A 23,646-nucleotide genomic window follows, 5' to 3' on the forward strand; every position below is an offset into this window, starting at 1 on the left:
AAAGTGGACACAGACTCATTTGGATGGGAGTATTATGTGTTAACTCCTCGCTCTCCTTTTTCTGGTTCTTTAGTGATTTCCCTGGTGCTGCGCTACAGTTTATATCATTCCCTTTTCTTGCAAGAAAAGTTCAAAGATTAAGAAATGGGACATGTGATTAACGTGCCCCCCACCCCCCTTCTTTAAAAAAAAACTTAAAGTGTCTTCTGTGCAGAATATGAAAACACCCTTTGCTTCTTAAGCTATTGTTGTGTGTATGCAGAAACATTGCACATATTCTTTACTACTGTAAGTGGGCTATTAGCTTTTTTATTTTTTAACTGTTGACATTTCCTGTAATATCACTAACAATATCTTGTGTGAAGAGATCCTTTTTTTTTTTTTTTTTTTAATCTTTTTAAGTTGGAAAGAAACAAAGGAACAGAGACTGTACTTTTTAGTTTTTTATTGTCAAGAATTGCTGCCCTTTAGCCATTTAACTGATAATCAAATCATTGTATTGATTATTATTAGTAATGATTTTGACAGATGAAAACACAAGAAAATAAAATCTTTATTCATATCAGTGCTGAATGTATTTAATCTATTTACATACAAAGTATTTCCTTTCAGAATAAGGCAACCATGTTATACACCACCCCCCCCACCCCCCCAAAGCCTAAAAATATATAGGGGGTGGAGCTTTGGATGCAAATATCATATGGACAATGTGCACATGTCCCCACAACTTTTCAATCGTGCTTGCACTTATGGTTAACAGACACAGATGTCATGTGAAAACCCACATGCTCTGCCCTTCACACAGCCCTCCTTTCTTCCCTTGCTTCTTCTTCTTTTTTTTTCCCTTCTGGTTAGCTTGTTGTGGCAGCTCGCTTGCTTCCCATTGCATAACCCAGCCCCCCTCCTCATCCGTGCAAGTGATCAGAAAGAAATCTGGAGCGGTGTCACAGAAGAGCAAGAAGAAGAAGAAAGCTGCGCAGAACAAATAAGCTCAGGCATACAGTGAAAAGAAAGAGAGCGAGAGACTGCAAACAAGGGGAGGGATGGTTTTCGCACTCGATGTGCTTCACTCCGGCTCTATGAGGGGATTTGTCTGCTAGCTGGCCGGGCTGGGATCTTCATGATTGCGCTGAGAAAGAAGTCTTCTCATTACTACCACCACCATGCGAGGTAAGGGGAAGAGGGGTGAGCTGTTGATGCACATGATTGTCAAGTTTCACTCATTACAAGTCAGTGTCTTTACTCATTAACAGCATCTATACTGTAGCTTCGCTGAGTTTCATAGATTATCTCTCAGTCTTTGAAGTCATTGAAATTCTATGATCTGTCAATGATCAAGTACAAATCCTTCCAATATAGTCTATCTATAGCTGGGGGTCCTTAGTTCTTGGCACAGTTGGGCGATGACATTATTCAAGGATGCACCAGGAGAAGTACCAAAGGACTGAGATTTGAAAGTAAACATTGAAAGGAAAGGACATGATGTTTCAGTTTGCATGTTTTAAAGATTTGATAGCAAAAAAAAATCCATTTACTAAAATTAAGTCCACCACATCTATGAAAGAGGTCTCAATTGTAGTGGGCAATTACAGTAAGGTCATGTCTGTGTAGAGTCCAGAAGATGCCTTAGGGGGTTACTGAGGAGAGGAACAATTTACTGACACATACAGTAGTATGGAAATTGATGTGTTATTGTATTACAGTAGTTTTGTCTGTAGTTACATTACAGCAACATTGCTGGGTGTGTTATAGCTTTATTGCTGCTGAATTTCTGCCTGTGCATCCCGATTGAAACAGGCACTTCCAGGTCACTGCCAACATGATCTCTGGAAGCTGAGACATGTCTAGTGGAGCGGTGTGTGCAAGGATGGGGAGCTGGATACTGGATACTTGCAGTGTATGAGATCCAGAACCAAACTTATTACAAAAAAGAGCAACTACAGTATAGTATAGAGATGGACTACTCACTCACTACTTGTTTTGCTTTTGGCAATTATTGCACTTTCTAACTAGCCCACATTCTATGAGTATCCATTAAAGGCTAGATATTGCTTTGGATTTTGGGTTGTCAGTGGCAGTGAAGAGATTAAATCGTAAGTCAGAGATATTTGGGTATGCAAAAGAGAACAAGATATAACCTTTTAATGCAAAGTTGATTCTGAAGATAAAACCTATGGATGCCATGTTGAAGGATAACTCCTTTCATTGACCCAACATAAAGGCTTGTGCATAGATGATTCTACCTCCATTTCCCAAACAACTAAAGTCATAGAATGCATCTAAAATGTACTTTCATATTGTGTCATGAACCTTGAAAAACATAAATTTTGCTTCCAGGACAACACAACTACATGAACTTTTTTTGTATGCTGTTGTGTTTTGGATGTTACATAGTTACATAGTTACATAGTAGATGAGGTTGAAAAAAGACATGTCCGTCAAGAGAATGCTAAACTTAGACGACAGATACTTATTCTATATTTGTATTTACAGTATTTTTGTATAAGTGATAGATCATTATAGTATAGATGTATGAATCAGTCTGTGGGATGTCCTGAATGCACCTGCTTTCTCCAAGTTCCAAAGATTACAGTACAAGGGTTAAAGGTTCCCACATGGCTTCCAAGTCAACATCAACATTTTGCTAATTATGGGTTTTCTGGGGAAGACATTTGGACCTCTTTTCTCTGCCTCTCTCCTATTATTGACTCATCCTTGTATAAAAGAAGTGGGAAAACAATGTACTCCATCTATGATTCGACTTTTAAAACATCAAATAAAACAGACAACCACGATGCATTGCTTTTATATCTGTTCTGTAGGTCACTTTTTCATGCCAGAAAACTTGTGCCTCCTAATGATACCTATATTCCTTAATCTCTTTATTTCTCTTTCAGCATAGCAGCAGAAGATGCTGATGTTGCACTTATCACTGAACTGATGCATACAAATTAGTGTGAGGGCAGTTACAGTAGTTAAAGGCTTTATGAAAAAAAATATTGTAATAAAAAGGGTGTTCGGAATTAGTGATAATTGTATTTTTCCTGCTTGGCTAAGGAAAATTAACTTGTCAGTGATTGTGCGACCACAAGCAAGTTATTTATAGTGGTCATCAGTACTAATGATTGCAGTATGTTAGGGGACTTCACAAGTTGAATATATGTTTTGTCCTTGATCAATAGGATTGTCCATAGGTTGTGTGTTAATACTGATCTGCTGTACAGGGTGAAAGGTCTTTTGAGCCTTATGAAACCATGGCAGATTTTTATAGACGGAGGACTTAGTCAGAAAAAGGAAAGGAAAGCCTTAGACATAATATAATATATTTTTACCAAATAGTGTTACTATATTTTAAAATATACAGTATAAGTATATAGATGTGTATATACATATACATACATAAATATACTGATTTTCTCCCCTAGTTTGTTTTAGATCCAATTACTGTATTTCCCTCTCTCTTCAAATTCCATGCATTATTTTTTCATCTTGCCTCTTCATCACATTACTTTAAATATCTACATTTTTGGAGTCACTTATCTTTGCTCTCTTGTGTTCCACCCTCCTTCCCATCCCGACACAAACATTATCTTATTCTTTGCTATGCGCAATCAAGTGGATTGTATCAAAGGCTTTGAACTCACATTCATCCACATTTTGATCTAGGGCCAACATCAAGGATTTTTTTTTCATAGCCAGTGGAGTTACAAATACTGAAGAAGGCAAAATGTGATACTGCTTGTTATTGTTCCTTGAATTGTATTTTGCCCAACATCAATCATGACAGTTTCTTTGGCATCAAAGCCTACTGATCATGTCTGAACTCTCTTGAATGGGAATGGTGAGAGAGATGTGTGGCACAGTAATAGGTAGACATGGAGAGAAAATGTAACTAATTTACACCTCTGGAGCGCCTGTTTCTATCCACTTATTGCTGAGTTGGGGGTAAGTCATTTTGAAAAATAATGGAAGCATTAAGTGAATCCCTCACCTTCCCTCATTGTAGGACAGGTCTAATGAGCTATAAATCAATTGTTGGACTGTTAAATGTGCATTACTCATTAGATATACAGTAAGCAACCCAAAACAATACAATTTACCACAATTTTATTTTGCGTAATATTTAGGATATGCGGGATATTGCTATTGGAACTGACCTAAGATTCAGAAAAGCAAGCAGGTAATAAAAAAACGTGTTTATAAGCTGTTAGGTTTAAGATAAAGAAGTAGCTGCTCACTCTGGCTTAAATGGTCAATCAATAAAAGGTTTTAGGATCACTAAAATCAACACCTTAATCAGCTTGTGCTCTGGTAGGATCTAGAAACAAGGTACGGGACACTGGGATTTTGCCCTGTATTTAAAATGTAAGATGAGAGACTTGTTTTCAGGTATAATTACATTTCCTCTATTGAACACTGAGATGAGAATCTATCTATCACCAAAACCCATGGTTTTAAAAAGACAGCACATTGCCGGTAAGTGATCAAAAAAGTGTATTGAAAAACATTTGATTTTTTTATGTAATACACTTTAAAAACATATATTAAATTTAAAAAAAATAATAAAAAGTTGCAATACAATTTTTGGATCACTTTCCTGCAACGTGTTGTGTCTTCTTGGAAGCATGGGTTTGGGTAAAGTATGCTTGTATTTCTATTCTATGATGTGTGCACTTGCCAAACATTATACATAGGTATGCCTACTTTATACTCATATATATATATATGAGTATATATATATATATATATATATATATATATATATATATATATATATAAATAAAATCATTCACAGATCATTCACATATATTTATATATTCATACTTCAAAATGTATAGTCTGTCAGACACAATAAACCATGTTCGAGAGAAGAAATAAAAATAAATCAAATTAAATTATACTTCAAAGAAATCCCTCATCTTTATTTTTCAAACTACAGGGGAATATCCTAGTGTTCTCTACCTGGGCTCTAGTGTTAAGTTTCTCTTTGAGTACAAGCCTAACTAAGGAGGTGACCTTAGTGTATATGTATATAAATGTGTTAGTGTGTGTATATTGAGGAATTTTTCATGAAGGTTCAAATGCTTTTTATTTAATTATATGGAACATCTGAGCTTTAGAAAAAAAATTCCGTTAGCTTATTTCTTATAAAAGGTTTGTACTATCTTTAAATCTATGAATTTAGTAATTTACGTTCTAGCTATTTAGTTATTGACAATTATTCTTTCTATATGCTGTAATACCGCATATAGAAACAGCCACTTACTAACATCATGAATAGTTACAGATCATCGCATCATATGGAGGCAAAACAAAGAATCTTCCTTTTCCGTGCTCGGGATTTAGTATAAGTCTTATAAGAAAGCAGCCCAGCATATGAAAAGGGTTAATAATATCTACTAGAATACATAAACGTTGGGAGAGTTAAGAATCTTTTGGAGGATGATCTAAAGGGGTAAGTGTTGGGATCTGCTGCAATAGTTAATTGAGGGTTTTATTCAATAAGCCATAAAGGGGTCAATCGCATTGCAACTGTCCGAAAACTCCCATTCCAAGTCAATGGTGGCACTGAACAATTTTTTGAATACGCCCCTAGTTAGCCAGAATATTTTGAAGATTACACAAAGTATATGCTTTTTACAGTTGGATTTTCAAGGCAAGCATGAAAGTGTTAAAGGTTTGCTCCAGTACTCTATGAAATGTTCAGTTCATAGGCCTAGTATTTGACATAGTGCCAGCCGTGAATATCATCTTAAGCGCTTCTCAATTAATATTTCTACTAAATGCTGATTTGGGAGTGAGTCAAAGACCAAAATATCGATCTATTGTACCAAACAGTAACATTGACAAAAAAATAATCTGTTATGTTTCAGGCAAGGGCAATATAACATGCAAAAAATAAGATTCATAAATAACAATATTCAAATACTCCTCTGCTGAACAATATTTCAGTATATTCACTGATGTACTGTATCTGACAGCTTTAGTTAAACCCAGCGGATGTAACAATGGAAATGAGAACATTCAGTAAGACAAAAACTGTAAAAAGGGAGCATGGAAATACAATACACGAGTTGTTCTTTCATCAACACCTCAAACTACAACATGAAATACATTGTATGTTACTTGTACAGTATGTAGCAATTATTTACAATATTATTAAATATTCACATTACCATTACACAATTTTGAATAATTTGGTTGGAAACTATAAATATTAAAAAGGTAAACACATTTTATAGAAACACACAAAGATAAAATAATATTACACCCAGTGTTATTTCACCTTAACAATTAATTTAAAAATTAGGTACATTTTTGCAAGTCTGTATTATTTACTTAAAAGAAACTCATGCTTTGTGGTCCTATAAGAATTAATTTTAAAATCTTCTGTGAATTTAAAGTTGAGTAATGAAAGCAATAATTTACAACAACAGCATATTTTCATTATACTGTACAGATCTAATAAATTATATATATATATATATATATATATATAGAGAGAGAGAGAGAGAGAGAGAGAGAGAGAGAGAGAGAGAGAGAGAGAGAGAGAGAGAGAGAGAGAGAGAGAGAGAGAGAGAGAGAGAGAGAGAGACACACACACATATATATCACAAACAGGTATTATTGGTTTACAATGTTGTACCATAACCAACAATAATACATTCATATTGTAACTGTATGGCTATAATTAATTGTTTATCTTTCTGATCAAATATAAAATAGTTTACTTTCAAAAGTATGTAGGGTGCAAAATGTGTCTTCTGATTTTATGCACAATTCATAAAATTTGTATCTATAGTTACATATTCTAATATACTATACTGTTTATCTAGTTTAACACCTTACTTCCTCAATGCATCACAACACAGACACTCTCAGAGAAAGGAGGTTACTTAAATCTATTAGATGTAACTGATATTTAAAGATGCTATGGGGCCCGGGAAATGTACTGATAATTTGCTTCTTTAAATATTGCTAATAAAAGTATTGTCTGTACCTATTTTCTATTTGTTGACATTGTTTTTCTGCCCGTTAACAAGATGTCCTTTCCGTGCAAATGATCATGTACAGTAGGTAGAAATGACAGTCTCTTTTCATGGTGAAGTTTTACTGAGCAGTTCTCCAGATTGCTACACTGTATTTATTGCAGTGTCAAAGCATAGAAACACTGGCATTGTTTAAAAATAAGTGTCCTTGTTATGCAATCATTTAACATTAGTGATCAGCGAATCGTGTAGTGTTTGTTCTCAGCTCATTAAATTTGGAAATGTTTGAGAGAGCACTCCAGAGTATATTAACACCTTTGTTACCACAAGGGCCAGTAACACATTACAATACAATGCGTTACTGTCCCCTCGCCGGCAGCGAAGGGGTTAAGAACAACATTTAGACAAGGGCTTTTGTCCTTGCTAACGAGTCCACGGATTCTCTTTATTCACGGATTGTGTTGCACATGTCATGCTGCAGAGAGCAGATAACCAACAGTGCATATACATTTTATATGCACGTCTTGCATAATTAATATATCAAGAATTCACATGTCATTTATAACATGGTCATTGAGTTTACAACGTGTTTTGTTAATATGTAGGTATAGTATAAGTAAACATTTTTCAAGCATATCGACAGCCTTCTTACAGTGAGAGATGACTTTACAGTAATGCTACTTGTGGGCTGGGTGTCAAAACTAGTTTTGGGGACAGATAATTGTGAACTATATAATATAAATAGTTCTTGAAAAAGGGCTACACAATGTGGTCTCCGTTGCAGGCCATATAATCTTATGTGCAAAATGTGTCTGCTGTTTCTAGTGAGTGTATCCTTTTTCTTTTCTCTTTGAATAGCAATTTTTTTAACTTAATTTCTACTACAAATTGCAGACGAGGAAGATCAGAAATACCTAAAAAAAAAAAAATACGGACTAAACAAGATAGGTTAGTATGATATAACTTCCATAGAAGTAGGCACGTGTTCCTTTTGTGGATGAACATTTCAACCTAAACTGATGAGAATCAAATGAAAGTGTATTTCGCTGCCAAATAAATCAATTTGTTTCTTTCAAATAAAGCAGTGAATTCACCCTAGACAAGGCTTGTGCTCTCAAACTGAAGGATGTCTGCTTTGTAGCTAAAGACAAAGGAAGCACACAGGAATAAATATTGATTGAACTAATCATCTGATGAATAGAAATGAGCTGTACCAGTGCACCATTATAATGGGGCTGTGTTAACTAGCCCCTTTTGTGGCCCATATGCTGCCCTTTCAACCCATGACCCCATCCATTCAGTCCATATTGAGAGAAACCACAGGTGTTATAACGGCATCTAGGACAAATGAAGTTAAATAAAACGTGTGTAAATAACAGACAAAGGACTAGTTACACTGCATTCACAATACAACAACATGATGGGCAGACAATGACATAGACATCGGCTATGGTGATCGGACCAATGACTGTGTGACAGTTTCTTTCTGAAACTAAGAAGTAAGACTAATATTTCCAGACTACCATAAGAGTGCTCGCTCTGCAACCAGGTATAAATCCGGTTATTTAAAATTTTCACTTTCTTTCATCATAATGGGAATCATTTATCAAAGACCCCTTGCTGCAAAACTGATGCTATAAAATAGTACCAGGCGTATTATATTTTGTTTTAGACTTTTCTTGTAGTGCTCAGGTGCTAACCTTTTGTATCCGTTTTGACTTTGATTAATATCCCCTTATTTGAGTGCTTGTTTCTTAAGATTACCTGGTGTCTCCCTAAGAAAATAAATTATTAAAAGTCAATGTATAACCTTTTTGTGCCAGATGTACTATACTTGCAATGTCGTAAAGAAATGTGCTGCATTCAGAGAGTAAATCGGTTTTATACTCATAGTACAGTACATATAAACTATTTCAATGGCAATAACTCTCTTGGGGTATGTATCAAAGTCTCCAGGCTGAAAAATGGAATCAAAAAGACCACCATATTTTTCAAAGCAAAAAGGCCCATTTGTATAATTTTTTCTTTGATACACTTGGTGCAATGTTTTGCACTAGTTTTACTGCCGGGAGAGTTTGATACGTAAACACTCATGTCTGGTTTGTAATGACCTCCAAACTTGATCGTCTTTTTGCCAAAACAGATAAACTAGACACCTAAATGATGTTATGTACAAGCAGACCATCATACAGAACATGACATGCTGTCCTTTCAAAACGCACGCAAGATGTGGTTACGTGCTTGTAAACATTTTACGAGTTCTTTGTGGGTGTCCAAACAATTTATGTAAATATATGTATATTTTTGCATTACGAATCGTGTTATAGGTTGATATTCTGATGTCTAGATATGTATAATTTTTTTCAAAACAAATGTGTCAGTCCCTCATGGGTAGATGATGAAAATTGGAGGTTATAGGTTTACTGTATGATGGATGGTACTGGTTCAGTCAAGACAATTGTATTGTATTGTATGTCTTTATTTATATAGCGCCATAAAGGTACATAGCGCTTCACAGTAGTAATACATATCATATAAATAACAAATAATATAAATAACAGATCATGGGAATAAGTGCTTCAGACATACTGTAAAAGTAACATTAAGGAAGGAGTCCCTGCTCCGAGGAGCTTACAATCTAATTGGTAGGTAGTGAGAACGTACAGAGACAGTAGGAGGAGAATGTACAGAGACAATACAGGCCAACATTCTGTGCATCATCTATGTTGTCTGTATAATTGTACTTTGATATTTGAGAATATACTATATCTTTGTGTCAACCCATTCCATGTTAGTCTGAATGTGATTGTATTGGGATACAGTGCTGTAGAGATGAAGGGTCAAGTGACTTAAGTTGCTTGGTACTGTAAATGGACTCCGCATCCTAGAATAATAACAAGCACTATTATTGATGTTATAAAAGGGCTTATACTTAATTCAATGCAAATGTAGCAAACTATATGCTAGTCATGGAAGAACAGACATGGAAGTACAGCACAACTAGCCACTATAGGAAACCGTGAACGGTATATTAATACAAAAATGAAATGGTAAAAAGACATTTTATCGCTTTTTCGATTTTTTTTTTGCATATCATGCAGACTAAATACTGGTAAGGTTAAAGTGCTCTAATTAAAAAAGTTACATGGTTTTGTAGATGGAATTGCTGCTGTTTTAAAAGTAAATGTTCTTCCAAAATCAGCCATGAGCTAAAAATATCATAAGAAAGTACTTTTCTAAATTATTTCTGAGAACATATCAAAAGCTATCAACTAATAATAAAATTCCAGTTTTGATTGGCACTGTATCATGCACCTCTGTGTTTGCATTTTTCTCTCACAAAATTCCATGTTCGGTTATAACATCCCCACTGTTAATTGGATCTCTCTTATCACTGACGGTAGTGATATCTTCAAACCAGAATGTCTGCTTCATCTAATTCTGTTCTACCATATTATTTTATCCCAGGCTATAGGGATTTCCATAATGCCACCACACCCCAGGCACCTCTGCGTCAGTTGCCTGCAGTAACCTTGTTTTGCTGAAATGGAAAACTAAAGAAAGTTGTATCTTACACATTATTAGATAATAATTACATACTAACTTGTATTTTTTACATTACCAGTAAAATATTGGAATTACTCTAGTCGTATATCAGATTTACAATGAAGAAGCTCATCACTACATGACACATAACTAAGTTATTGCTATGGACAGAAAACGTAACTAATGATTATAGGTTCGGCAAGATGCCCAAGTATGGGACAGTGGGTTTGCGAGCTCCCCCTAATCAATGGTGTACAGCCACTGCTGTTCCCAAGTTTGTAGATCGGCATCCTCCTTGACCAGAGTCTCAACATGCGTGCCCAACTGGTCTCAGTTGTTAAGACTGTTTTTTGTCTTAGACTGTTTTGGAGTTTGCGCCCACTCCTGTCGTCTATGAACCTTGAGTCACTGTCCATTCCTTTGTGTCGACGTGATTGGACTACAGGAAAGCCTTATATGCAAAACTACCGGTGTGCTTGATGTGGAGTCTCCAGCTTGTGCAGAATGCTGCTGCTCAGATGTGTTCCCTGCTTGTAGCATATTATTCCTAGCCTGCGTGACCTGCAAGTTGCCGGATATGGCCTTTAAAACCTTGCAGGGCCAAAGGCCTGCCTATCTGAAGTCACTTTTGATGCCTCAGAAGGGTACTGGCTATGATCTTGTGTCCTCCAGGGGGGGGGGGGTGGCTCTTTCTGCCAAGGGTATTGCACCCTACGCTGTGTGTGCCTTCCAGTGTGCAGTTTCAGAGGTCTGAAACTTGTTACTGTCAGAGCTCAGGTGTATATCAACCTTAGCACTGTTTCGGGCATGGTGCAACTCTTACCTCTTCCTTCTGGCTTCCCATGTCTAAAAAAACAATTGAATATCATTTTAGTTTGTTCTTAAACTGAATGTAAAGTATTGCGGTGCCCCTTAAGTCTAGGCGTGTTTTTACTTAAAAAAATAAATGATGATGATGATTATGACAGTGCACTCTGGAATTATTTTATTCATCAATTCTATTGAAAGCAATTGTCTTTAGTTAAAATTACAATCAAAAGAAAACTAGAAACCCAATTGGGCACTCAATTCCCCAAAAATTGAGTGCCCAATTGGGTTTCTAGTTTTCTTTTGATTGTAATTTTGGTTATACCCTTACCCAAGGCACCGCTCCCATCACATCATTTTCTATACCACATTGCAGTAGCGGGGTACTCTACTAGTATTTAATTGTCTTTAGTTGTCTGTAATTACTTGTCCGCTCTTTTTCTACTAAGAACCATATAGAGAACCATTATGCATAAATTGAAGTCCTCGTTAATATATTTTACCACAATACAGATCTTATTCATTTACACATTGTTGATGGAACGTAATAATTTAAATAGTGAAAATACACAACATTTGCTCATCAGCAAATGTGTGGTCATTGAAACATCACAGCACAATCACAGCATTAAATCTCGACTACCAAATGAGAAAAGTAGTGTATTGCATTTTGAGTTTATTTTTGGCTACATACAGTAATGAAGTCAGGAGTTACTTAAAGCTACAACCACTAAATATTCCGGCAAGTATTTAATTTTGTAGCTGTTGCTGGTTATTAAATACTATTTGGAGATAAAAGATTGATTAAAAGAAAAGTGCTTTGCAATGCCCATAACTTAGCCAACCAATACATGGACCAGTGTTAACTACAAAAGCATGATGAGCCAGTTCTGAGTTCAGTGCACATTGGAACGGGTCTGCATGTCTGAATATCAAGTGCATTAGCTATAGAAATGTGTTAAAATTCAACATATCCATGTAATTAAAGTAAATTGTGTGTTCACTTATATAGATTACAGGTTTTTTTTTTTTTTTTACGTTTCTGTCATTCACAAGATAGATATTTAAAATATTCATTTTTTGCACTCTCCTCCTTCTGTGGTTCTCTTGCATGTATTGTACCTACATTAATTCTCTTCTTTCCATAAAAATACAAATTAGGACATGCCTTTAAAAATATTGTATACAGTACTGTATGTCCTTCTCTACTTAGATTGTGTGAACACTTTGATGCAGGGAATACACCCTCACATTGCTTCCATTTATGCCTGTAGCTCATACCCTTAAATACATAATGTATTTGCTGATTAGCCAGTATTTTATCTCATATTCTGCAGTGCTGAGTGTACAATTAGTGCTGTGTAAGTACTGTATGTAAAGTACTAGTAATACATGTTAGGTTAGAAACATGTAAAGAGATTTCAGAAAAGGTAATATAATTAGGATGTTTGAACTCACCCTTAGCAAATTGGTAGATAGACTTTCTTATAATGCTGTTTAATGTGTAGCTCAGTAATATGGCTAACTTTTCTGAGTAAACCCAGTTTGAATCCCTTTGTGAGCCCTATTTTTGACCTTGGGATAGTCACTTAATTTTTTTTTACACCTCAGGCACCAAAAATGCAAGCTCTACAGGGAAAGGAATTTGTTTTGTAGCAGTTCTGTAACTAAGAAAAAATATTATTGCTTCTTTTTTTTTTTTTAGAATAAATAAGGAAGTGTAATTCTCAAACACTAATGACTAAATTCCTAAATGTACTAAATACAAAAGAAAAACTTCTGACCATCAGTAAAAAAAATGAAATCCCAAAGCAACAGGGGTTCTTATAATGCAAGTCATTTGCATGCCATCTGCATAGAAAGAACTGTTAAATCATAAAGGCATCCACAAAAATCTAATTTCCCAAGCACAGAGCCCGGTGGGAAAAAAATAATGTTGTACCCAAAAAAATAGCAGTTCCTTCCAAACACAACAATACTAATCCAAACAAAAAACAATTAAGAGGCACTCCAAAGACTGAGAAGACACTACTACATTGAAAATGCTGAGTTCTGATGAATGTAATGTAACTTCAATAGTTGAAGAGAGAAAGTAATTGTTAATGACAAGCTTTGTTATATGTGTGTTTTTTTTTATGGGGTTGGTCCAAGATTCAATAAAGTTGGGAACTTGTTGGGGTCAAACACAAAAAGTCTGCTATTACATTATTTGTAGATAGCTGTTTAAATTAAAGTGTTAGTAATATTATATTTCACGAAAGAAACACAAAATATTCACAGAGGTTAACGTGCAGCTTTCAATCAATTTTTATGTTCAGCCCCCGACTCTTCTGAAAATAGTAGATAGACAGAAGTTACCTTGACTTATTTTAGCTTTCTTATTTCACACTTTGTACAAGGTACAGTAGATGTGGCTTAGCCTCCAAAGTTGATGTGTGTTATTAGTTGTAACTTCTTCCCTTACTAATGAATTACTAAATTATTTCAAGAGTTACATTTCTTTAAACAACTGCTTGCTCAGATAAATGCCTTTCCCAAGTTCATTTGTTGCATAGCAGAGTAAAGCAAAGGATGTTGATATTAGTGTTCAAGGTTCAATGTTGGTATCTCTGAATCCTGTGCATATAATTCAACAAAAAGCATGTACTATAATCAGAATGTTTGGCTCAAAGCACATCCATTGTATATACTTTTTCATATTCTACATAGTTCGTTTCAAAGTTTATTTGAGGATGCGCAGTCTCATAATTGAGTGTAGATAACAGGTAAGTAGAGTCCCTCATCGTGATGATTTTTCAATCAAAGAAAAAAAATTATGTAGAAATTGTACATTATTATTCTATCCCTTGGAGACATGTCCCAGAAAACATGTCTTCCAGATCACTAGTTTTGTTCCCTGACTGCTCCTGTTAAATTGAAGGGATGTTATGATTGTGGAAGGCAAAAAGGGATATTAATCTAATTAATTTGCTAAAAATATAACTACCTACCTGATTTAGTTCAAAGTGGCGCTATTGGTCACGGATAAATGTAGATTTGTTTTAAATTGTGTTAACTTACAATGGACCAACATAAGAGTTCTTCAGAGATCTATAATGTACAGAGCATTTGTTAACTCATGTCACATTCATATCTGCCTGAGGTGAAAATATGTCTAATAAGATGTTCTGTAAAATGTATTGAGCCAATTTGGAAATGATGCTACAAGATAAAAAGTATAGTTTACACTCAATATCTATACACAAAAATCATGTGTTCATTTATAAGATTGGTGGTTTCATCAACATTTAGTTGACACTGTGTTTTCAATCTGCATAGAGTAGATTTACATATAGAACATATTATTTAGATAAAAGATAACTACTGTAGGTGGTAGACGTTGAACATCTCTCATAACCCTGTTAGATAATCGTGGATTAATTGATCAGATTTTATCCTCAATGCTCCAAACTTCCTCACCCAATAAAACTCTTAAAAGGATATAAATGGCTTAAAATGAATGAATAAATGAAAGCAGTGATCCCTGTAACTATGTTGGCAGAGCACAATTACTAAGAAGAAACATGCATATAGTTGTGTAACAAAACTAATATTAATATGGAAATATTTTAATGCATTGATATATTTTACTATAAAGAACTAGAACATCATATACATGCAATGCAGATGTACATTGACATTCTTATTGAGGAAGAATATTACATTCACAATCCATCCCTAATCAATACAGCTTGAGCTACAAAGGTTTCTAAAGAGAGATTATTTTAATAGCTGAACAATGTATTTTTTAATAGGCAAACTGTTCATCATGCAGGTAATCTTTTATAAAAACACTTTTTCATTTGATAATCAAATAATCTGCCACACTATTGTAATATTAGGCCATTACAGTCTTTGTTGGTGAGTTTGGCTTTCCTAACTACTGCTGAGTTATTATTTAAAACGTGAGCATGAACACGGTCAAAATGATCACTAATTACCATGCCATGAGGACTGTTATTCTTTATAAGAGATGGGCAAAACTGTGACCAAATTCTCAAATTATGCACCTACCAGCACTAGCTGTGACGGTGCTCATCTCAAATCAGGAGGCGGACCTGCAGGGCCGAGATAGGGATGAAAATAAACTGACCAGAGCCCTGGGACAGAGTCCTGTAAGAGTATTCGTAGTCGGTATGTAAGCAGGGGTCAGGGCTGGCGGCAATGGTGCAGAGTCCAGGGGACAGCAAAAAGGATGGGGCAGGTGGTAGTGGTTCAAAGTCCAGGCAACAGGCAAAGGGTCAGGGCAAGCGGAAGGCAGCGAGGTCGGGGTCGCGGTCCGGGGTCAGCAACAAGGAATCCAAACAGGTAACGGAAAGGGCGACAGCAAACACCGATAGGAGCTGCAGAAACACAGAACTTTGCTCGGCGACTCCCACAAGGAAGTGCACCCTTATATAGCAGGCTGCCAGTAACCAAAATGGCCAAATTGAGTAGAAAGGGCAGGTAGCCTGGAAAACACGAACTGGCAGCAAAACCTTCGCTGGGTTCCTCATCGGAGGAATCCGCTCCCACTCTGCTCGGGTTCACCGTTCGCGGCGACCGCCTTTTAGTCTCTCGGTCGGTACGCTGACCGACCGCTCCTTTCTCCTCGGGCTCGGCCTTAGCAACCGACCCCGATCCCCATTCTCCGGGATCCGCACTTTCTTTCCACAGTGCACCGGGGGACCCGGTGGACAGCCTAGCCGTATCCCCCGCGGGTTCGACAGTCTAGATGGGCACAAATGTAGGCATAGGCCACAAGTACTGTGTACCACATTGCGGGCAGCGCGCTGCCGTGCCCACAGTACCGCTGGGTAGCCTGCATTGTAGGCAGAGGCACACCACAGTCTCGGTGCCCACCACCCGAATCACCAGTAAGCCTCCTGGTGCTGAATATGGTTGAGTGGAGACCATCGTATTGACTCCTGACTGACAGGCCATTGTCTCAGTAGGAGATACTTGCAGCAGCGGTCTGTTCTGTGCACTGGTTCCGTGTGGCTGACAAGCAGGGGTTGAGTTGCCAGCCACTCCCTTGACTAGCTCCACCCTCATATGACAAAGCTGGAAACCACCCCCACTAGTAGCAATTATGGGCGGGTCCCACAGCTTAATAGGATGTCCTGTAATTGAGGCCGCACCTTTCACAGTCCTAGAGGGCGCAGCCACAGCTTTCGCACCATTACCCCCAGCAGGGTGGGGTTCTTTCTTTGGCGCCAATCCCGGCCAACTGTCTGCAACTTTTGCAAATGCAGAATTCTCTTCAACGAGCCCACGTGGTCTCCCAGGGAAGCGGGAGCCGCCATCTTGGTTTGCATTCCCAATCACTTTAGCAACTGAGATAGCTTTTTGTATAGCGCTCACCGGCTGGCAAGCAGATCCTTCATTTCCACCTCCCACAATCACAATGTCCTCCTCGCTATCATCCGGAGTAATACTCCGCGGCCCTAGGTAGGACCAGAGCGGTGCGGCCACAGCTTTGGCACCACTCCACAGCAGGCTCGTGAAAGTCATTTCCGTAGCATGCTCTTCACCCGCACATATGCCATGTGCGTTCTCTCCATTAACCTCCGTCCGCCATCTTGGACCTTCCGCACTACGCGGATTCTCCACTTTTGCGGTCGCCATTCTTTCACTGTACTTAGGATTATTGCACATGGAGCTCCTCTCTGTGGGGCAGCTACCACACCGGTACAATAAAGATTACCTTGATGCACCACCTTGTGTACCTAATGTAGGCTGGACTTGTGTTTGCACTACCTCAGGCTAGGCTCACTCTCTCTGTGTCTGCTGTATCTCCTTCCTCCCAGTCTGTGCTCCCTTCAGTAAGTGGTCTGGAATGGGCTAGTGTACTCTGGCTCTTCCATGCAGTACTTGGGCGTCTACCTACTGTTGGCTAGCCTAGCGCAGACCCTCTCCAGAATTCCTGACCATGTTAACAGGCTATCCCTTTAGGCATCCTACCAACTAGCACTGCCTCAAGGTGACTAGGACAGCTATAGCCCGGCTCCAAACCCCCAACTCATTTCAGGCCCCTAGGTCATCCCTGCGAACTGACAAACTCCATCAGCCCCCTGACTACCCCAAGGTCTGTCCCAACGCAGCACAAAGTGGCAGCAGACACTCTCCCTGTTTCCAAGTGACCTAGCAAAGCCTGTCCTGTTGACAGGTATCTCAGCAGCACCTCCAAATGTAACGGATTTTCTGGCCTAGCCTGACCCACCCAATCTCACATTGGCCCCTGTGGTCTAACCAGTCCCCATTACACTGTAGTGTCTGGTGGTGCACCTGTTGGCAACGGGACTCCTGAGTCTCCCGCATGATGGTGTGTGGGGATTGCCAACCCAGACAGGCAGCTGAGGTAGTGTACTTGAGTGCTACCTAGATCCAGTGCAGCGCCTCCACCTCATCAGGATACCAGCGTCCGCTTGTGGATGGTCCTGGTGAGGAACTCCTCTGTGGTGCACTCCTCTGTGTAATCACTCCACACTTACACACGAGGGTATGATTGAACAAGATCATCTTTATTGAGGTGAGGTGGGCCAGCTGCCCCTCACAGCGGTTGTGCTCAGCCGCTCATGCTCACCGCACTTCCCTTTGAAAGGTATCTCTTCCCAATCTGGTGGATTCCCTATCTCCCCTTAGAGAAATATTCCCTGTGCCAGGTCTCTGGTCACAGTCTAGTGAGCCGCCTCCTCCCAAGTCTGTACTCAGACTTGCTCCTTGCTTCAACATCTACAACCCACTTTACTGAACTGCACTGAACTCCACTGAACTCCACTGAACTCCCAACTTTTGAGCAGTGCTGTGCCTTATGTATCCTCTGGGGGCAGGCACAACTCTGACATCACTAATCATGGATAGAGTATGTGGCCACTCCCATCCCTACATAGGGCACCTCACCAGGGTGTGAGGGCAAACCTCCATAATAACTGCTGGCATGCCCATAACTTACCAGGCCTTACTGTCAGCAGGAGAGATGACTGTAGTCCATTTTACAGCATGTTACACAGATATGTGGCTGGCCTGGTAGGAATAACTCAGCGGTGGTCCCATTCCGAAGCAGGGACCCCCACTGAGTTAATAATACTGCTTAATTCACTGCTTTCTTGGACGCGGCCCTGCCGCGCTCTGGTGCAACAACTTCACATGCCCACGAAGGAAGTAAATGTTGCTACTTCTGTAGCTGTAGGGCCGCGTAATTAAAAGCAAAAGAAAAACAGTTTTCTATTGGCCACCAGAGTGAAGCTGACCTCAGTGACCATATTATTTCTCCAGGAAAATAATTCTTGCAAGGAATCTCAAAATGAGGGGTGCTGGGGGAGATATGAGAATGGTCATACCAGATAGGGCCGTAGACTGCTTTCCTGGGGCTCAAGACAACTATTCCATTGCCCCCACACCCCCAGTGTCGGCAGCCTTTGCGAGACTCCCCCTCTCTCTAACACCCCCATCTCTCCCCCTCACATATAATACTCCCCCTCCACATCACACACAGACACTGACCTGCACAGACACAGACACTGACCGACACAGACACAGACCCGCACAGGCACAGACACTGACCTGCACAGACACAGAAACTGACCCGCACAGACACAGACCCGCACAGACACAGACCCGCACAGACACTGACCCGCACAGACACAGACACTGACCCACACAGACACAGAAACTGACCCGCACAGACACAGACCCGCACAGACACTGACCCGCACAGACACTGACCCTGACCCGCACAGCCACTCTGACCCTGCCCCGCACAGCCACTCTGACACTGCCACTGCCTCACTGACACTGCAACTGCCACACTGCCACTGCCACTCTGACACTGCCACTCTGACACTACCACACTGCCACTCTGACACACTGCCACTCTGCCACTGCAACTCTGACACTGCCCCTCTGACACTGCCACTGCCACAGCCACACTAACACTGCCACTCTGACACTGCCACAGCCACACTAACACTGCCACTCTGACACTGCCACAGCCACACTGACACTGACACTCTGACACTGCCACAGCCACACTGCCACTGACTCTGACACACTGACACTGTCACTAGCTCTGAGGAGCAGCTGCAGGGGGGGGGGGGGGGTCCTACCTTTCACTGTGGAGCATGACTGGGGGAGGAGGGGTGAAGCCATATTGGGCCCTGGCAGCAGGCACCTCACTTCCTGCTCTCACTAACAGGCTCTGCTGTCACTAACCCCGCCCCCACCCTCTGCAGTCAGACCCCACCCCCACCCTCTGCAGTCAGACTGGCCTCAGCTCTGTTCCTTCTCTCCTCTCTGCCTGCAGGGAATCGCATCAAACTGCTGGCTCCTTCCCTAATAGGCAGACCGGGCTCAGAGGGTTGGGCGGGGGGAGGAGGGAGGGCATCAGGATGCTAGCGCTCCTTCAATGTGTCGGCAGAGCGGGCTCAGGAGGGGGTGGGGAGCGTGTCAAAATGCTGGCGCTCTTTCCCTCCTGTGTCTGCAGCAAAACTGTATCTGCAATCTGTATTGAAGAATATCTCTTTCATTTTATAATTGAAAAACATTGTGGCTATCAACTACATCAACTCTATATAAAAGGGTTAAAATACAGTATGCCTTTATACAGTAAGATAAGAAACAGCAGTCGTTCTCTGCTAAAACATATTTAATAATCTTGATTTACTGTACTATCTAGCTAACATGTCACTTTAAAACTATTACGTACAGTTGATAGTATTCACTTATCTTTCACTGTAATATTTCTTTTACAGGACACTCAGTAGATTTAAAAGTGTATGTTTTCTATAGTAGTCAGATGGTGAAACCCATTTCTATTCACTGATTATAACTTAGAGATGTGAGAATGGGGCACATAGGGCTATAAACGGCCATATATAAAGGGCCAAGTGCTTCGTAAAAAAAAAAAAAACAATTCACAAAAAAATAGCCTGATTTTGCCTGATTTTCAAACTTCAGTACAATTTTCACACATCTCTATTTACCACCAAAGATATCATTCTTGTTTCAACTTCATTTAATAATGAATAATAAATTGACTGATTCTGAAAAAACGGATGTAGTATATCAATCAATGTTACTTTACAGCGCCAGCTATCCAAGTTTTTCGAAAGGCATGAGAATATGTGGAGTTTTTGAGGCTAGTGCCAAAAAGCTTAACATAATAAGTATGTATGCCAGATAAGGTGACCAAAAGGGTGGAAGCATTGCAGTGGTGGGAACCGCTATTTAGGGGATATGTGCCACATTTAAAATGGACCAGGTTTGTGCTAGAGCGGGGGTCACAAATTAATCATTGGTGGTATGAAGGTAATTTTTCTGCCGAAATCATGTGCGAACGCTGCGCTAAGATGGTGGGGGGTCTTTTCTTTAAACCAGAGGGAGAGGACTCAGCTAGTGAGCCTCTAGTGGTAGATCCATATACTGCGTATTACCAGGCCAGGCCTAATGGCCTAACCTCACTAATAGTAGTCACGCCGATCGGATGCTGGTAAAACAGTTTAGACTGGAAGGATATGATTACCCCTACCTTGCAGAAGATTTCATGCGCACAGCCGAAATGTGCAGGGAAGAGTGGGTGCACATAGCTATTATAGACCATGTGATGCAACGAGTTGGCAATAATACACATCAACGAGAGGAACGAGCTGCCTATCTAAATAAGACATGGCATGTTGGCCACAATGTATATATATATATATATATATATATATATATATATATATATAGTTATAGTATACGAAAATCATGGTGTACTACTTGAAATGACCACCCAAAGAAGAAGTGCCCCTGCGGTCCATCCTGGCCTCACCAGGATCCTCTGGGGCTGGGGGGACTGCCACTGATGAGGAAGCACCTGTAAGCCTGCCCTCATGTACTCTCCATACCACCGCGGAGATCTCCGGCCTCCTGTTTTCCAGCCAGGTATGCACCAGCACCAGATTACACCAGTAGCGACCCAATCTCACATGGGAAGGGGGGACATGTGCTACAGATGTATTCCAGAAAATACAATGATTGTACTCTCTTATTTACAGGACAGCTAGTTCCAGCATTTACAGGATTAAAATAGTAAAGCATATAATACTTAATGCCAGTGGAAATTTGTTTGAGATCTATAAAGGCAAAAGAAAAATCGCAAAGGTCTGTTTAATCAAAATGTTACTCAGATAACCAAAACATAAAAGGCAAAATATAAATCAAGAAAACAGAAATAGTCAGCGATTAAAACAATTCTACCATATGGCTTATAATCTGCATTACGGTACACAAATGTGTATTTAAAACATTAGGATCAACAGGAGGTTCTAGTAGCTATACTGTAGCACTAACAATTCTGTGTGGGAATGCCCCCAGATTACATCACTTTGCTACCAATTTTAGACCTCTCCAGCGCTGTTAAGGTTAAATATCTTAAAATGTCTTTCAGACCTTATGTTGTGCAGTACAAGCATATGTTCACTTCGTAATTAAATAAAAGCACTTTTGTTTCTTTTTTTTATCTCTCGAGTTCCCTTTAATTTCACAGAGTAAAATAATATTCATATTAATTAATAATAGTGATTGAAAAATCTTTAAATGATATGTTTGTCTGTGTGCATTGTGCGGCATGATGTTTAACTGGAGCTATGTACAATAATAGTGGTACCACAATTCTTTATGCTTGTATATATTTGTGTGTAGTAGCACAGTTTCAGGATAAGGATGCTAGTTGAGGATGAATACTCTTTAGCCTCTCCTTCAAGCAATTTACTTCTCCATCCTTAGTGTTTTTTTATTTTGATCATAGCAGAGGAGCAGAGATCTTTGCTTAGTGTTTCATTTGCTCAAGGGGCCCAATTTAGTAATTGTTGTAGGTTTAGAAAGAGGTTTGCTCAGTATTGATACTTAGGGGGATGATTCTTCATAACTTTCTATACCATTCTCTCAGAAAATGCTGACTCCAAGTCAAATAGAGAAGGCTAAATACCAATTGCTGAACATTATACTTGTTATGTTTGCTGGGCCATGGGCACTTCCTAGAGCTGGGGAGTGGATTCCAATGGCCTGAATGGTAGCAATTTGGGCAGAAATAAGAATAGTGAAATAACAACGTACCAGATGCCCAGTACCAAAGAGATGAGGCAGCAAAGTAGTCAGATGTTTCCAGGGTGGCTAGTAAAGCAGGTTAGAAAGCAGACAAGTCACAAAAAGAGCAACGGATAGCAAGTTACTATGGGCAAATACAATCACGGGTGCTCTTATTTTGGACTGGTAAGAGGAAGCAGAAATCTGTTGATTTCAGTAAGGTGTGTCCACCCCTACGCAGCACCGTAAGGAGCTTACCAGTAATAGTTCAAACAGGGCTATGATGATTTCAGCAGAGGAGCTAACTAGCAGCTGCAATGGCTTGTGCCGCAGAATATTTGCTTGCAAAGCTAGAGGACATTAGTTCTGATACCAGGAAGGATTTTTACAGTACTTTGTGGGCCTAATAGTAATGAAAAATGTTTCCAGAGCACAAGTGAAGGTGGTCTATTTATTAATGTGTTCTAGCTGCAAAAATGGGGCAAAAACAGTAACTGTGCCAGCTTTGTCAAATAATAAAATCTGATTGGATTTCATCTGATTTTCGTATACAGTATATATATATATATATATATATATATATATATATATATATATATATATACCATAATACTGAGTTAAGTTATGGTGAGTAAAAAAAGTGACAAAAACCCTCCACAGGAAAGCAAATATGCAAATACAACATACAGTTGTATTTGTATATATATATATATATATATATATATATATATATATATAGATATAGATATAGATATAGATATAGATAGATATAGATAGATATATATTCATTTTTATGTACCCATAAGACTGATAAATATGTCCCAAAAAGTACTTTGTGAAGTGATTAGTTAAACACATCTTGAAGCTAATGTAAATCCAATAATCACCCAGTAGAGATAAGCAATTTTGTTAACACTTTTGTAAACAATGCAATATTTGCTGTTTTTTTTCTTCACTAAATCAGCAAACTTTGCAAGCATACAGTATATGCCAAGCATTAAAGTTCAATGTACGTTGAAAATTCTTAAACATAAGCAGATGGCATTAGGTCACAAGGCCCTTTATATAATGCCCTTTTTGCCAATTTAGTATATTTTGGCACATTTGTGAGCAATGGAAACGTTCACCAAAAAGGGTAAATTTAAAAGAAATTTTTTTTAAACATTTTGCAAAGCAAATTTTAAGACATTTGCACAAGTCTATTTTATATTATTAAATT

At 38.9% G+C, this 23,646-nt stretch overlaps 1 protein-coding gene across 1 annotated transcript in view; it reads left to right on the forward strand.

The window, feature by feature from the left end:
- The first annotated feature begins 722 nt into the window (after window positions 1–722).
- RORB (RAR related orphan receptor B) overlaps window positions 723–23,646 on the forward strand; it is a 261,375-nt gene continuing 238,451 nt past the window's right edge. The window contains exon 1 of the mRNA XM_075598271.1: window positions 723–1,170. Within this exon, the coding sequence (XP_075454386.1) occupies window positions 1,164–1,170 (7 nt within the window). The 5' untranslated portion in view covers window positions 723–1,163. The remainder of the gene's footprint in view (window positions 1,171–23,646) is intronic.

The sequence above is a fragment of the Ascaphus truei genome, chromosome 1 (genome assembly GCF_040206685.1).
Source record: "Ascaphus truei isolate aAscTru1 chromosome 1, aAscTru1.hap1, whole genome shotgun sequence".
Taxonomy (NCBI): domain Eukaryota; kingdom Metazoa; phylum Chordata; class Amphibia; order Anura; family Ascaphidae; genus Ascaphus; species Ascaphus truei.